The sequence below is a fragment of the Anabrus simplex genome, chromosome 10, assembly GCF_040414725.1.
Source record: "Anabrus simplex isolate iqAnaSimp1 chromosome 10, ASM4041472v1, whole genome shotgun sequence".
In the NCBI taxonomy this organism is placed as follows: domain Eukaryota; kingdom Metazoa; phylum Arthropoda; class Insecta; order Orthoptera; family Tettigoniidae; genus Anabrus; species Anabrus simplex.
In genome coordinates this window covers 113,830,500-113,848,508 of record NC_090274.1, presented here as the reverse complement: position 1 = coordinate 113,848,508, position 18,009 = coordinate 113,830,500, and the positions used below count along the sequence as shown (strand labels likewise).

Genomic DNA, 18,009 nt, shown 5'->3' with positions numbered 1-18,009 from the left:
TTATAAGACCCCAACAGACAAGCATTGGTTTTATACATTCGTTAAATTCACGTTTTCTTTCATGATGTACATGCTTATTTTTTGTAATATTATATATTTAGCTATAGCCTAAATTTCTTTACAAATGTAAGCACTTCAATAAAGACATACAGTAGAACCTCGATAATTCGAAATCGGTTAATTCAAAATCCCACGTAATTCGAAGAAGCTCTCGTTCCCGGAAACATGAGATACCGTTTTGCATGTTATTTAAATTGTTTAATTCGAAATACGGATAATTCGTAATTCGAAGTACAATGTCGGCCCCATTACCGAAATTCAGACTTTTAATTCGATACTGCCTTTACATTTTAAAACAATAGTATGTTAAGAGTAATTTCAACTCGAAATTTATCCGCGTCATAATAGAATGCGTGTTCCGGAACGTGGAGGGGTACGGTAGCTTTCCGCACTTACTCAGTTCGGTGGGTCTACAGGGCGCTTCATGATTGCCAAGTTGAATGAAATCGGAATTCTTTTGTATTCAACCTTTTCAGGAACTCCGTAATATCACGCAACAGGCAGTGTGCGGGAAAATAGAATGCGCGTACACTGGCGATGCCGACAGTTGACGAAAAGCGTGGCTCATATAATAAATTCGTAGGCACCGAACAATACTGTCATTGCCGATGAAACTGCATTGCTTTATTTTAATGCAAGCCCAACCGGTCTTATGGTTTTAAAGGAGAAAGTGCCAGCCGCGGAATCGTACAAGGGCGTCGGGCACTTTCCATCCCAGTACAAAGCATCTAAAAATGCAAACAGTACAGATATCCAAAAAATAATGCATTTACACAGGGGAACCAGCATAATTTATCCTCGTCTTTGAATTGTGTGATTTTTTTTCTTTCGTTGCGTGAGGTTATGTTCGTCAGTGATTTATCCAAGTGCATTTTTTGAACATTGTAAATGCACCTTGTTGGATACATTTCGGAAATAGTTTTTCTATGGCATTGGAAAGGTTTTAACTGTGAATCGAGGTGATTGCATGTATTAATGGGTCTTAGAATACTTTGTGACGCGGCAAGTGTTTACATTTCTGAAGTACGAAAAAAGTGCCATGGCGGGAAATCGTACAAGGATAGTCATAGGAAAGTTTGATTTTAAGGGCATCGGGTACTTTCTGTGTAAATACAAGGCATCTAAAATGCATACAGTATAGTACTCCAATGAATAAAGCACTTGCACATGGGAGCCAGCATAGATTTCTCCTCGTCTTTGAATCGTGCTTTTTTTCTTTCTTTCGTTGCGTGAGGTTATATTTGCAGTGAGATATGCAAGTGCATTATTTGAATACTGTAAATGCACCTTTTTTGGATACATTTTGGAAATAGTTCTTTTTTCATGGCATTTGAAAGGTATAAACTGTGAATCAAGGTTAACTGCAGGCAGTAACGGGCTTAGAATATTTCGTAACGCGGCAAGGGTTGGTACTTCTGAATTGCGAATTGGCGGTTAATTCGAAATCACGTAATTCGAAGTCCGATTTTTGAGTCCCAACGACTTCGAATTAACGAGGTTTTACTGTAAATAACTGTCGTATGCCAAGGTAAATTGGTATAACTAGAGCTGTCAATATGGTTCATAACCCCTTTGATTTATTACCTTGACATGGATCACCCAAAATATAGGTTAGGTTTGGAGAATACTTTAATAATCAGCATTAATTAATGCATTGTTTATTACTTTCATATTCCCAGATGTAATTGAAGCATTTAATTAAAGCATAATACATTAAAATTTAAAGTTTTACCACTAGAACAGCTGATATGGAAAAGTGGTTGAAAATTCAAACAAATTCAACTTAGGTTAAATTGATCTTCAAAAACACAAACTGTAGACTTTTTCGATATATCACCAGCATTTATCCGGCTCGTCAAAATCCATTTCTCCCTAGTTTCAGTGTCTTTGGAACATTTATAAACAATTTGTTTGGGATAGTATGCTTGTGCTATTGCACATCAGAACTGTACACCATATATATGTTTTCTGCCTCACTGTCTGCGCAGGATTCATTTTAAGTCTAAAATATACCACTCAGATTATTATCCAATGTATAGACCTCGATTTTAACTATACCAGACTACTAACATAAAGCAGAAATACACAAAGTGTATCCTGCTTCTCACAGCATACTATGTGTTATTTCGTCAGCTAATTCAGTCAACCTGTACGATGTCAGACCAATGAGATCGCGTACTTGCGTCACGTGACATTTTCGTAATTTAATTTAGATTTTTATCATGTTTGGAGTAATTTGTACATTCTGATCACATTTTTGAATCAGATTAGCATATTTTAAATTAAAACCCCTGATCATGCATGTTCCCTATTGAATATAATGCATTTGAGAACTTTTGAGAATCGATACTTTCATTCGAAACCATGTTTTCGAATTCAACATAACCTTTAAAAGTCTATGTAGGCCTAATTTACGCGGTACAAGATTTCCAGAAACTGACTACGAACACCGGAGACCAAATTACAATGAAAGATTAAGAAAAGAAGGGATTTCGCCATCATGTTGGGCGGTTTTGAACTTAATCTGCTTTATTTTATTAAACGAGGGAATTAATCGATTGTCGTTGGCTTGGCGTTGTTAGATTGTTTGAAGAGTTTGGTAAATCAAAGTTGCTGAACTGAAAGAAGTTTTCACGGGAAACTGACGATTGAATATAAAGTATCGAGATTTTAAACTCTTGTACTGGTAATTAATGCGGTTTCGCTGTCTAACATGCCTGTCTCTCATCCAGAGGGCCCTGGTTCGATTCCGACCAGGTCAAGCAATTTTACATGGATATAAGGGCTGGTTCCAGGTCTACTCCGACAACGTGATTACCTTTAATTGAGGAGCTATCTAATGGTGAGAAGGCGGCCCTGATCTAGAGAGCCAGGAATATCAGCCGAGAGGATTCGTCACACTGACCACGCGTCACCTCGTAATCTGCAGGCCTTCGGGCTGAGCAGAAGTTGCTTGGCAGACAAAGTCCCTTTGGGGCTGTAGTTTGGTTTGGTTTGGTTTAGGAGGTTTTTGTAAGATTATAATTATACATATTTCATTTTTGTAATGTTTAGCCAAATTGTTGATGGTTTTCATTCATTCCCGTATTTTCCGTATTCCCGTGTTGTACGTTTTATTTTCAGGGTCCTTCGAAAAATTGAGAACCGAGGTTCCACTGAATAACGTTATAAGAACAACCTTAAACTGAAGCGGTTTTGCATTCACCGACAAAAATCGGTTAAAATGAAGTGCAAATCGTAACTACAGTACAATGTGTAGGGTAGATATCTCCTTGTTTTATTGCTGCATCTGCAACTAATGTATGATTGTACAATTTATGTTAATAGAGGCAAAGATCTCCGGAAAAGGTAGCTTTCTACTGAAAACTTGATATAAGGTAAACTCCATTTAAAGTTAAAAAAATCAGGTCCCTATAAAAATGTTAAATAGGGGATCTACTGTATTATGAGCACCATTTGACATATCTAACGAGGGAACACATACATGTGTTACACTCTGATTCGGTTGAAATTTGGTAGGAATATTCGTGGGAGGCAGTAGAATGCCAAGGTGAAAACTGCATGTGCCCAGTGCAAGTTTAAACGCCAAAATTGAACAAATAAATAGTCGTAAAATTAGAAGTGCCGCGGGAGTATCGGGGTGTGGTGGAGAGGTAGGGAGGAGCTAAGCAGCGGACGTGAACCAACCGGGCTGCGTCGAGCTGCGCCAGCAGCCAGGCAGCGTATAGTTAGCGCATTCCCCGTAACTTCCTGATCAGATGTGCAAAACGTAAATATGAAAACAGCACATGAAACAAGTGTACAAAGGACGACGTTTGAACAACGATGCCAATACGGTATGAAAAATTACGAGTAACAAGAACTCTGGCGTGAATTTTTCACCCAGGTTCACCAACTCTCCTGAAACATTTCAATGACACATTTAGATTTTATTAAGGTAAATGACACAAGAACGTCCTTCTATACAGTACTTTGCACTCAGAAGTTTTTTGTTTTTTTTTGTTTTTTTGCTAGGGGCTTTACGTTGCACCGACACAGATAGGTCTTATGGCGACGATGGGATGGGAAAGGCCTAGGAGTTGGAGGGAAGCAGCCGTGGCCTTAATTAAGGTACAGCCCCAGCATTTGCCTGGTGTGAAAATGGGAAACCACGGAAAACCATCTTCAGGGCTGCCGATAGTGGGATTCGAATCTACTATCTCCCGGATGCAAGCTCACAGCCGACTCAGAAGTTGAACTTAAAGCTAATCCCAAAAAGATTCCCAAAACAATGGACTTCTACAACAAAATAAAATATGGTATGGACGTGGTGGATCAAACGGGAAGAAAATATACTGTTATACTGTTCGATCCGCTACACGAAGATGGCCTGTTCATGTATTTCATAATATTCTTGTCTTGGCAACTATCAATTCTTGGATCGTTTTCAAAAAATTGCCAGGGAAGAAGATCAGTGGCCAAAATTACATCCTGAAGCTAGCAGAGGAGCTTCGTATGGGGTACATGGGATCGAAACCTAAGTCTGGATACAGAACCCGAATTAAGGTAGCCTGTGGAAGGAAATGTACAGACGAGGCAATGCCAAATGAAGAAATGCAAGAATAAGACAAGCTTTACCTGCAGAAAGGTCGTGGTATGTATTTCCTGCTTCTAAAGAAGCAGAATTTCATCAGCGTGTGCAAATACACTGAAGGAAAAGCAAGACAGTGTTTCAAAAACATGTTTCAGGTCATAAATTGCACTAAATAAAATGTTACAGTAATTTTCTTTTCTGATAATGAGTAATAACTATTTTACCATTTAGACTAAAAGAATTTGAAGTAAAATCAATGTTTATTAGATAAGTGTGTTTTACAGAAATGTTTTTGTGTTTGTAATAACTGAGGAAAATATTGCATTTGCAATATAATTAAATAATTTCTTTTCCGTGTTAGATCCCACTGTTAATGTTTTATATTAATACATATCTGAAAGGATGTTAATGAGTTACTATACATAGTGAGAATAAAAATAATTCCAATACAGTGGTCAAAATGACCGCATCGGCGGTTCTAGGTATACAATATGTTCCGGCGGTTCTACAGTAGTGTTAAATGATAATCACCACCACTTGCCCTTTCCTATTTGACAGTCGCCGAAACACGTAATTCTGATATGTATGTAGTCGAAGTGACCTATAATTCCATGGAAAATACCCCATGTACATAATCAAATATATCGGTTGCCAAGAATTGTATTCAAGTTGACAGTTACCGGACTGTTATTGTCAGTCTCAAGAAACAAGTCTCTTGAAAAGCGAAACCTTATTTTACTATCTCCCCGTACATGTCAAATGAATTGCTGTGATTTATCAGCAGGCGACCCACAGAGAGGCCGTCGGACTAACCTTTCTTCCCAGAATCGTCTCAACCTGATACAAATTACATATTTCATAGTACATAACCTCTGATTGTGATTCACTCCTCTCACTTGAGGTTAAACAGTGCTCTCGGCAGCGTTTAAACATGACCGGTTGAACATCGGTTTTAAACAGTGTCTAAGTGATAAATAATGTCTCTGCAATGCGGCAGCCATACTCAGGCATTGTTTAACCGTAGACATCGTCTAAATACCGTTTCTGCAATCGGTTCTATATGTTTAAAATAAAATGTTCTTGGATTTAAAATGTTCACTGTTCCACACTAAAACTTATAGCTGTGGCAATATTAAGCATGTCCAACAACAAAAAAGTGAAGAAGGAAATTTCACACTAATCATATAACATACGATATGTCACAAAATCAAACAACACGTCACGATATTTTAACGAAAATAGATAAAGCCTGAAGGAAGCACACCGCAAGATTAACGATCCACTTTTAACTTTACATAAATTCTACTAATGCCTGTTGCTCACAGCAAAATTTTCTGTCAAATTTATTGTACAATAATTAAATTTTATAAAATTTGTTGTTCACGGTCAAATTCAAGTTTTATAAAACCTTTGACAAAACTTTTCATAAAATAAGACAGGTTCTATTCCGTAAAATTAATTTTACGAAACGAACCAATCAGCAAAGCTGACATAACGATGCTGGCGCTACGTCGTGAGAAGATTGTGAAGCTCAATTATAAATGAACGCTTGTTCTAAAATGACAGGATCCGGGTGGACTAAGGAAGCTGTTAGTGTTTTACTAGACGAATACCAGAAATATCCTTGTTTGTACGAAGTTAAAATGCCACTTTACCACAACAGAAATGCAAGAAGAGAGGCAGAAAAAACAATCGCCGAATTCCTATATAATGCTGGTCTTCTAACCTCAACTAATTTTCGACCAAGGACAGCAATCCTCTACCTTCTTCTCTTCTTTTGATCCAATCCCGAGTCCAATATTTTCTGGCATTTCTTTTCTTCCTTGTTATCACTGTACAACACATAATTGCAGCTAAAGAAGCAAGTTTCGCTTTCTTTGTTGGAGCCATACTCTCAAACTGTAAGTTGAACAGCTGATTTTTGGTTTAAAAGTTTATCGATAGATGGCAGCACATACACATATTAGTTCAGAAGTGAGTTCATAGATGGCCATACTGATGCTTCCACGGATTTTATAAAATAATTTTACCGTGAGCAACACAACTTGTTTTCACCAAATTTTTATAAAATTAATCGTACAACAAATTTTACGAAACGTTTTACCGTGAGCAATAGGCATGAGCATTTTTATACAACGTTCCTAGCACAATTACAATCCTCAATATGGACTGCAAGTATGCCATGCAACAGCTCTAAGCTTAACAACAGTGTGCCCGATAGATTAAGTCTCATTCAAATGTAGATCGACGAAGTTTTATGTCATCAAATACAGACAATGAACTTAATAACAGTTTAACATAAGTGTTAACATAATTTTAAGCAACTTATCAGTGGATCCAGCAATCATCCTTTAAAATCATAGTTACGTCATCAGTAGACAAACACAGCTGACGATATGATGTAACATAGTAACATAAGTACAAAATACAAAACATCGTATGAACTTATCTGTGCCTCAAAAACGCTTTATCGACTCTGCTATAAGTTTTAGTGTGGAACAGTGAACATTTTAAATCCAAGAACATTGTATTTTAAACATATATCATCCATGTATAGAATTCAAGTCTTAATTATCATATCACTTAACTTGACGATTAAGTCAGGACGAAGAATACTGTAAATTGATAATGCTATTTATACTATGTGACATTCTTAATTGTATTGAGTGATGTTTTAATTATATGTTATGTTAGCCAGCTGAGGATGACCTTCAAAGTGGTCGAAACTGGTCCTGTACAATAATGCCTGTTGCTCACGGTAAAATTTTCTGTCAAATTTATTGTACAGTAATTTAATTTTATAAAATTTCTGTTGCTCACGGTCAAATTCAAGTTTTATAAAACCTTTGATAAAACATAAAATAGGACATGTTCTATTCTGTAAAATTAATTTTACGAAACGAACCAATCAGCGAAGCTGACATCACTATGATGCTGGCGCTACATCGTGAGAAGTTTGTGAAGCACAATTGTAAACTAACACTTCTTTCTAAAATGGCAGGATCCGGGTGGACTATAGTTCCGTTTTTATGAGTTTTGACTTGACAGTTAGCCGGAAGTCAGCCAGTGGTGCCAATTTGCTACGAATACAAACAGCTGATTTACGATACACAAGACGAACAGAAATGTAAATACTGGAATTTAAGTCCATAATCAGTTATTCTTTGTAGCAACATACACGATTCACATAAGATCAATAATACACAACACATTTAGGATAAAGCTACAAGAAAAAAATATGTCAATGTTCACAAAGATACGTGAGAAAATTAAATTAAATTTCTACTCACCATGTAGAAGATCTCGCGTTGCTGTTAGATTCATTTTCCCGTAACGAACGAAATAATCCTACAAAGCGAATATACCACTCATTTCTGAGTCACTGGTGGTGGTGATTATCGTTTTAAGAGGAAGTAAAACTAGGCAACCATCCTCTATACAATACTAATCAGAGGGAAAAATAGAAGGGATCCGACACTTCGAAAAATGAAATATCAAAGGAAGACAATGGCCACGAAGGGCGTGAAAATGAAAGACTCCCTAGCCCTCGCAAACCTAATAGCGTCGGGGTCACAAAAGAACAAGAGTTGACCAAGAGAGGTCGGATAGGATAGATGAAAGTGAGGAGCCTGGCACAAGTAAGTGGAAGCGATGCCAAGACTCTGCTAGGGGGCCCGTGGTCGCCAACCCACGCTCCAAAGTTCAGAGCCCCTGGGGCCTTCTAAGTCACTATCGGCATTGTCATCGTCTGTTGAGGTTTCACTCTCGCTTGATCCTAAAGAGATAATAAAGTCTTGAACATAATCGTCTGTGAGACTTTCTTTCTCCCAAGCTTTAATCATCTCAGAATTCGTGGGTCTCACAACGTTGCTCCAGTCCTCCGCACTTATACGGCCTACGGCTTCGAAAATAAGTCTCAACTTCCGAAACTGTGAAGAGTCTGTTATTGTCAACTACATAATCCTTCACTTGGGCCCAAATCAGTTCCATGGCGTTAAAATGGCAATGGTATTTTGGAAGGTGAACTACTTTCTGCCCGTTCCTTCTGGCTATCTACCACATAAACTGGGCACTGGGGCTTGTTTTGTTTCAAGAGATGCATAAGATCCCCCTTCCCCATGTTACCGCGAACTGAAATATTGTGCTCCTTCAACCACTTAATAAAGTCATTCTTTCTAGCCGCCATTATTGGTGATTTGTCAAGAATGACTCCCTAACTTTACAAACAATTTCCCGGGCCTGACTACGTAGTGGAGTACCGCGTCCGAAGGGCTTTCTTCTCTTGGGAGCTTCATCCTTAGACGTAGGCGTCGACATGACAGAATATCAAATTCACACATAGGCTTAAAATTAACCTACTATATAACTACTGAACGAAATATTAAACTAAGCTACTATATAACATAGATCACCTGTTACACACTATTCACTACAATATAACGTGCTATACTATTAAAAATACTAAACAGTACATTGATAAACTCTACACACGAAATATAAACGAACAACAACCTAGCATCAGGAGACACAAAGACAGCGAAAAGAACTGAGCACAATACAACACGAACACACAGCTGATAGCATGTGGTTACAGTAAACAACAGAACGACAACACTGCTAACCGGAATTGGAGTCTAACACGCTCTATAGGAGCGATCGGCTGCCTATGATTGGCTGTTGATTAATTCACTTACCCTCTGCCAAAAGGCAGCGCTCAAACGTCAAGTCGAAACTCATAATAACTGAACTAAAAGGGAGCTGTTAGTGTTTTACTGGACGAATACCAGAAATATCCATAATTACGCTAGGTTAAAACGCCACTTTACCATAACAGAAATGCAAGAAAAGGGGCAGAAAACACAATCGCCGAATTCCTATATGAATGCTGGTCTTAACCTCATCTAATTTTCGACCAAGGACAGCAATTCTCTACCTTTTTCTCTTCATGTGATCCAATTCCGATTCCAGCATTTCCTGGCATTTCTTTTCTTCCTTTTTACCACTGTACAACATAAATTTGCAGCTAAAGCAGCAAGTTTTGCTTTGTTGGAGCCGTACTCTCAAACACACTAAGTTGTTCTTGGTTTAAAAGTTTACCGATAGATGACAGCACATACACATCTTAGTTCAGAAGCGATTCATAGATGGCCATCCTGATGCTTCCACGGATTTTATAAAATAATAATTTTACCGTGAGCAACACAACTTGTTTTCACGAAATTTTTATAAAATTAATTGTACAACAAATTTTACGAAACATTTTACCGTGAGCAATAGGCATAATAATAGATAAAGTATTGATTAGGTGGAAGCTTCAAAACTTCATACTTGTGAATATTATAATCAATACGGACATGAAACTAACAGATTATCATAGATTCTCACTGTTTGGATTCTACAGTCTGGAACAAAACTTTAAAAAAAAGTTTCAACAAGACGGGACATCGAATGATCTCAATGCATGGTTGACGAGATGGCAGTGAAGATGACATTTGGAATGACGATATGCTGGTAGTAGGGAAGTTGGTGGCACAAGATGATAATTCAAATGAAAGCAGAGATTAGATTTACTGTTTGGTAGGCCTACTGCTCAACTGACAAAGACAATTGACTGGCCATTAAGTTCTTTTTTTTCAATATTGCATAATATGGTAATACGATACCCTTATCCCTTTTCTCTACGGGGTCAAGTATGAAGCGAGACAAATCTTCGTAGCAAGTTTTTACGATTTATGCCCTTCCTGACATCAACCTTATCAGAGAAATTAATAAGATGAAATGAATGACATAATATACGAAACAGACTATATTTACTTTATATGTAGGCCTAAAAGTCGTGTCTACCATTTATTGTCTTTTTTTTACATTTAGGAATACTGCCTTCCAACAAAAATACCCAGTATAACAAATTCATTCAAATGTTTGTTAAAGAAGAGTGTACAATGTTTACATGTGTAATTTATAGCCTAAAAGCCATGTGTTCACTACACAAAATTTGAGGTTATCGCATATTGGACACCTACTTTTTTTTTTGCTGTAAAAAAGAAAGGTCTAATAGGCGAGTAAATACGGTATATATGTATAGAATAGGCGGACTCCTTAAATACAATATTTAAGTTTTAATATTCGCTACTTGAGTTAATTTTTGCGCTATGCGGGCATAAGACCCCTCCTTGATTTCTCAGCATTAACAAGAGGATTAAAAAACGTGTCTCATATGCGAGTAAATATGGTACATATATTCCTGTCAGTTGAGCAGTGATGAACCTGAAGCACTCCTTAAGGAATACACAATTTTGAAAATACAGAACTATGAACTACTTCAGAATTAAGTCTCATATTAGAGAGAGAGAGTGACACACATAATAGGATGAACGTAATGTCAGGTCAGTGTGGGAATCTCCCTCCTCCATATGTGTAATGGCCCTTTTGTCTACAGTAGAACCTCAATTATACGTTCCCGGAAACGTTTTCCCGTATTATTCGTTCAAATTACGTGGTCCTGCGAGCATCCTAATTATAGATTACGACATCCTAATTAAATCACGTTGTAAAAACCCCGCATTATCCGTTCCTCAAAAGATTTCCCGGGTCAGTCGTTCAGAAATTTCAGTCCCATCAACGCTAAATCCTCGAACACGCGTTTTTCAAGAAACTGTATCTTACGAAAGGACAGCTACGGCATACTGATGGATCCTGGTGCTGACGTCCCGTCATTGCGGTAATTTGAGGAAGCACTGTACTGGAAAAGCGATCGGCGGTGAACTTGCATAAAGGATCATCTTAGCATCGCATTCAGGTAGTATTGTTTAGAGAATCCTCGGAAATCATAAAGCAGAGAGTGCCCACAACAATTGGAAGGAGACAGAGCGCATTTCGACAGCTCTGAAGACTGAACAAATTTCATCAAATGTTCGTACTTGCAAAACGTATAGGGTTAGATGTTTATTTATTCATTTATTTACTTTTTTCGAGTGTATCGCCAACAGGTTTTTGGCATTTCCCTTAGGGCACTGTATAGTCACTGGACTTTCAGGCAGGAATCGAAACTGCTCCTTCTTAAATAACACAAATTTAGTATTTAATATTATCGTATACGATTATGTTACAAGTAACCTTGATATCCTTGATATCTATGCCTTACAATTATGTTATCGAGACCAGTAAAGCCATGGGAGGTTTTGGGATTGCCTATTACTGTTTTCGTCCTAATATTAATAATGTATTATAAGACTGAGAATTTCATGTTTTTGTGTTAAAATGTTATAAAAACCGTAGTCGTTTTATTTGCGCACGTTACATTTAAAAACTTTGTATAATTTTGCAGTCGTACCGACTTGTACAGCGAGCGCGCTTTCCAGCTGAGCTCAAGGTTGCGAATAATCGTAATTTCGGAAGTGTTAATGATATTTTTTCTCTTTCCAATTTAATTGTGATTAGCGACTGGCAGAGCTAAATATAATGCATTCGAAAACTTGATTGATACTTTCGAAACCACATTCGAGTTCAACGTAACCTTTATAAGTCGATGTAGGCCTAATTTACGCGGTACAAGATTTCCATAAACTGTCTAGGAACAGTATGCCGGTGACCAAATTGCAATGGAAGATTTAAAAAATCATAGGGATTTTGCCATCATGTTGGATGCTTTTGCATCTAATGTGCTTTATTTTATTAGATTAGAGAATGAAGAACTACTTGGTCGATTGTTTGGCTTCGCGTAACGGGTATTAGATTTTTCGAAGAGTTTGGCTGATCAAAGTTGCTGAACTGAAAGAAGTTTTCAAAGGAATTTGACGAAGTTTTTAGAGGAAACTGACACAGTATCCCCGGTAAAACAAAGTAACGTTTCGAGATTTTTACGTCGCGCACGATACTGGTAATTAACGTTTGAAGCCAGCTCGGCGGTCTAACTTGCCTGCCTCTCAACCGGAGGGCCCGGGTTCGATTACTGGCTAGGTCAAGCATTTTTACCTGGATATGAGGGCTGGTTCCAGGTTCAGCCATTCTACGATTACCTTTAATTGAGGAGCTATTTAATGGTGATATGACAACCCGGGTCTAGAGAGCCAAGAATAACGGCCGAGATGATTCATCACCCTGACCACGCATCACCTCGTAATCTGCAGGCCTATTCGGGCTCTAGTTTGGTTTGGTTTAGGGGCGTTTGTAAGATTATAAGTAAACATATTCCATTTTTGTGATGTTTAGCCAAATTGTTGATGGTTCATTCGTTCCTGGATTTTCCGTTTCCCCGTGTTGTATGTTTTTTTCGTGGACCCTCCAAAAACGGAGAATCGAGGTTCCACTGTACTAAGTTACTTTACAATAATGAAAAATTAAGACAGGGTCCAAATGAACAGTATTCTAACAACGGACACAAAGTTATTTCTCAGCTTACCTTGGGGAAATCCGAGAATTGCACCTGAAAGCCGAGGAGCTGAGCAAGGTACATGAGCTGATCCTTGGGCCTCACCACCTGGCTGTGAGATGTAATCTGTGCTGCTTTCAAACCACTCACAGGCGACGAGTTTTTGTGGTTCGACTTGGCCAGGGCTTCCGCTGTCGGAGAGCTGCCTCCCTTGAGCAGCTCCTTGGCTATGGTAGCAGTGGTCTGAAGGTTGACACCACTGCCTTTGTTAGGTGTGTTCTGCGCGTATCCATTCGGGGTGGCACCGTCGGCCATCAGTATCAGGCCCGGAACAAGCTGCCTCCCACTGCTACCACCCGCTGGCATTTCCACCGTCTTGTCATCTTCCAGGAAAGTCACCTAGGCAACAGAAACGAGATGTGAGGATACATGTGATGGTAGTAATTATTTCGGGGGGGGGGGGGGGGGGAGGGGGAGGCGAAATCACTGAAATTACCAGCATAAGAAAGAGCTATGACCACTCAAAGCGTCAACTAAAGGATAAAGCCATCAAAAGAGGAAAAATTATAAATTCTTTATGCTTTACAAGCCACAGTCAACTCAGGGAGAATGGTATGGAGGAGGAAGAGAGGACACACGACATTCATTCTCCACTCCATCAGGCTGGGTGTTAGAACTAACAAGCTTCCTCCATAAATTCTACCTTGTCGCCCCATCCCTTCCAGTCTCGTCTCCCATTCTGAACTGCCCCTGGTCAGGTCGTCATTCAGATAGAGTCGACTCTCGATAAAATTTGACACTCGTTAATTTGAATCTCTCGATAATTTGGAGTTTTTCCCTAGTCCCTAGAAAAAGACTTGATAAATTGAAAAGATCAGTGTCATTTGCTCCCCTCGGTAACTTGAAGTTGTAGGAATGGTATCTTGATTGCCGACATTCTATAATTTGAAGTCGGGCTTCCCTACTCTCTATAACAAACGTTAAAAGTGTGTTACAGTATGTTAACATTTTATTTGTGCAATTTTTAAGTATCAAAATTAGTGCAAGAAAGAACAAGTGTCTTTCCATAAGTGGAAAAAAAAAAAAAGGCGTGAGATTCAAGCTGTGGAGGATGGACAATTAAAAAAAAAACATGTCTCCAAACAGTTCGGCATTTTACCATAGACATTATCAATGATTTTGAAAAAAAAGATCGCATCACTGAAAGTGCCTTAAGTGCGAGTAGAAAAAGGTCAAGTCAGGATGAATTTTCCCGCCTTGAAGAGTGCTTGCTTAAGTGGATTCGTCAGTGTAGAGGACAAAACGTTCCCATGGGCGGTTTCATCTTGAAGGAAAAAGCCAAGTGTTTTGCGCAGTCTCTCGGGATTAAAGGATTTGCAGCAAGTGAGGGGTGGCTTTCAAATTTCAAAAACCGACACGCCATCACATTTAAAAAGATATGCGGAGAGAGCGCCAGCGTGGATAATTCCATTTGTTTCAAATGGATTGACTAACTAAATGAACTTCTGAATGGCTATGATCCAAGGAACATATTCAATACAGACGAAACCAGGCTTTTTTATAAATGTCTTCCTGATCGCACCCTGACGTTCAAAGACGAGAAGTGTCATGGAGGGAAACTGAGCAAGGAAAGAATAACTGTCCTTCTACCATGTAACATGGACGGATCTCCAAAGTTGAAACCACTCATTATAGGGAAATCTGCGAAACCACGCTGCTTCAAAGGAATAAAATCACTGCCCACATCTTATCGGTCAAACAGAAATGCATGGATGACGACAGTTGTTTAATGAATGGCTGGCCTCTGTTAACAGTGACATGAAAAAGGAAAAACGCAAAATCTTACTGTTTTTGGATCACTGCACCGTGCATAATAACCCACCACCATAAGACCGCATAAAATTGAACTTTTCTCCACCCAACACAACATCCAGATTGAAACCATTAGACCAAGGCATTATTCAAAATTTAAAAACTCTGTACTGCAGAGATATTGTTTCTTTTGTGCTGGATAGCATCGAAAAAGGCGAGAAGGCGAACATAACAGTTTTGACCGCTATAATCACGATTGATAAGGTCTGGAAAAATGTCAACCCTACCACCATTTATAACTGCTTCAAAAAGTGCGGGTTTAAGCAAGCCGAAAACGTGGAACAGCCATCAGAGCTGCCAAAATTTACGAATTTTGACTCAGGATGGGAACTTCTACCTAACTGTGGAGAGTTAACGTTTGAGGATTACGTTCAAGTTGACGATGACATCGGTGTCCACGGTACCCTAACCGACACGGAACTGTTAGATTTAGCTTCTCTGGATGAGGATGAAAACGAAGAACAAACACCAAATCCAGTCACATTGAGCGAGGCAAGGACATCTCTTACTACCCTACGCTCGTACGCCCTCAGAACGGACACAAGTGACTATTTCTTCTCAGCTCTCACCACTATCGAAAATTCATTGGACAATGATAGATGGAAGTCGCTCACTCAAAAGAAATTTACGGACTTTTCAAAATGAAAATTTCTGTATGACCATTCAAATGAACAATTCTGTATGAACATTTCATAATTGTACAAATGTTGTGAAAGAAATGATTAAGTTTAAGTGAAACTCTTGTTTATTTGAATTTTTCCCTCCCTCTTGGTTATTTGAACTCCTATTATTTTGAACTCTCGGTAAATTGAACTTTTTCTCTGTTTTAATATTGTCAATCTTATGTTAATTTTAAGGGCACTTCCTCAAAAGCATTACTTTGTCAATTTATGTATTTTTCATCTAAACAGTGCTATGTGGCTGAAGATGTTGATAATATACGAAACATGTACCACTTTTAACCATTAAATCATTGTATCGACTAGGTGGAAAATAAATAAATATTTAGTTGTGAAAGTTTCAAACTATCGAGAGTCTACTGTACCTCTACCTCAGCCACTTTCAAAAGTTTGGGCACACTTATTGATTCTATTCTCATAATGGGGCCAAATCATAAGTAACGACTAAGGTTTAGATGTCATACTTCTTTCCTGAGGGCATTTTACTTGAAATCTCAAAAATACATGCAAGTGATGGGTCCCTAACACAGTTTAAAGAAATTTGAAGTTGCATATAAATGCATATTTTTGGGTCATAATATGTTGCTCATTTTAGTGATATGAAATTGAATCAGTCATTTAAGAAAGGGCACATGTCCAAATTGTCGTTTAACATTCCTTTCATCCGAGCGCACCTTGTCACAAAAGAAAGGTCACTTATTCAGCCAGTAACATGCTGATATATTTAAGGTTCATTTGGGTGTTGTTTGGAAGTCATTTAAGAAAGGGCACATGTCCCTGGATAAGTGCCCTTTCTTGAATAACTTTGTTGCTTACCGGAAGGAACATCTGCCTGTTCTGCCTGAAGAAAACTGCATTAGAATGCAAGAGTAATCTGGAAATACTAGGACTGTGTTTTGATTATTGTCAAAACCTTTCCCTGCCAAATATAGCAGTGCACGGCATATTCTACATGCGACAGCTTTGGATGAACACGTTTGGCATTCACAATATGCAAACAAATTCGTCAGTGCTGTATGTTTACCATGAAGGTAAAGCTCGTAAAGGTGCCAATGAATTGCATAGTTTTTGTTAGACTATATCAAAACGTGTACCAAAGAGAGTAAAATAACGTCGACTGTTCTCTGATGGCGCTGTAGGGCAGAACAAAAATCATAAAGTGATCCGATTATGTGCAACACTTGTTGACATGAAGCGATTTGAAACCATTCACCATTACTTCCCTATGCGAGGGCACTCGTGCAATGCCTGTGATAGGGATTTTGCTATCATTAAACGAGCTGTTAAAAAATTGATCGAATTTATGATGTGAAACAATATTGTGAAATCATCTTACGGGCAACTAAACGTCATGACAAGTTCACCATCATTCTAGTAGAGACGAGTGATATTCTTAACTTTACTGCATGGTGGCCGAAATTTTATAAGAGGGGAGGGTTGTCAGATGAATCGAGGAAGAGGAGTGCCTACCAACTTGAAAATTCGTTTCCAGCCAGCATCATTCATGCACTTTCTTTACTCTGCCAATGATCCGGGAACCGTATGGACAAAACAGTTCATCAATGGCCTTATTGAACACACCTTCCGTTTGCATCTAGACAGCAACATTCAGCTTCCTAACGAACTAGCCTACGACTAACCAATCCCTATTGACAGGAATAAGATGAAGGGTCTAGAAGTGTACATTCCGGCGGAGTACAAAGACTTTTTCCACAAAATACTTGCATGGCCAACTGTTCTTGTGACTGACGATGATTGTGATCAACTGTCATAATTCAAATGTTTATTTTTGTAGAACAACGGTACAGTGTGTCTAAATTATCTGAATAAACAAAATGTTTTTGCTCAAAAACTGATTTTCATTCAGCCATCATTTTAGAGAGGACATACATCCATTTTTTTAATCTGCCAATTACCATAAAGTCCTTCATCTTTATTCCATATTTTATAACGTAACCTATCTACAACCGTTAACACTAACTGACAAAATGCATACATTTAACGTAACTAGCAAGACTGGCTTTTAAATCAGCTTTTTGCTCCTCCTGAAAAGTTGCGTTTGTGAACATGTGCCCTTAAATGAAAGATTCAATTATATTTTGAGCTTTTTTCTTTAAAGAGAGACATGGTTTTCAACAAGGCACAGCGAAGTTCAGTGGTTGGCCAGCAGGCACACCCAGCTTACAGTACCGGTCAAAAGTTTAGGACCACATTAAAAACTCATGAAGTTCCACCTAGAACCTAAAATTGTCCTACTAGACCTCCATTTTTCCTCCTGGTCTCTCTCATCTAATATGATACACGTCTCCTGATTTCAGTGATTTACGCCAAGTATCGCGTAAGTTAAAAATGTATAACTCTTGGAAGGTCACATCAGAAAGTCAACATTTTTGGAAATATTATGTACCATATACTCTAATTGGTTTCAAGCATCACCACCAAGATTCTTTTAT

The 18,009-nt window shown here is 38.3% G+C and overlaps 1 protein-coding gene across 6 annotated transcripts in view; it reads right to left on the bottom strand.

The window, feature by feature from the left end:
* stau (double-stranded RNA-binding protein Staufen) overlaps positions 1-18,009 on the bottom strand; it is a 252,712-nt gene that overhangs the window by 49,063 nt on the left and 185,640 nt on the right. For all 6 annotated transcript variants that reach the window (XM_067154523.2, XM_067154524.2, XM_067154527.2 and 3 more), the window contains one exon: positions 13,035-13,403. In XM_067154523.2, coding sequence (XP_067010624.2) covers positions 13,035-13,403 — 369 coding nt within the window. The remainder of the gene's footprint in view (positions 1-13,034; positions 13,404-18,009) is intronic.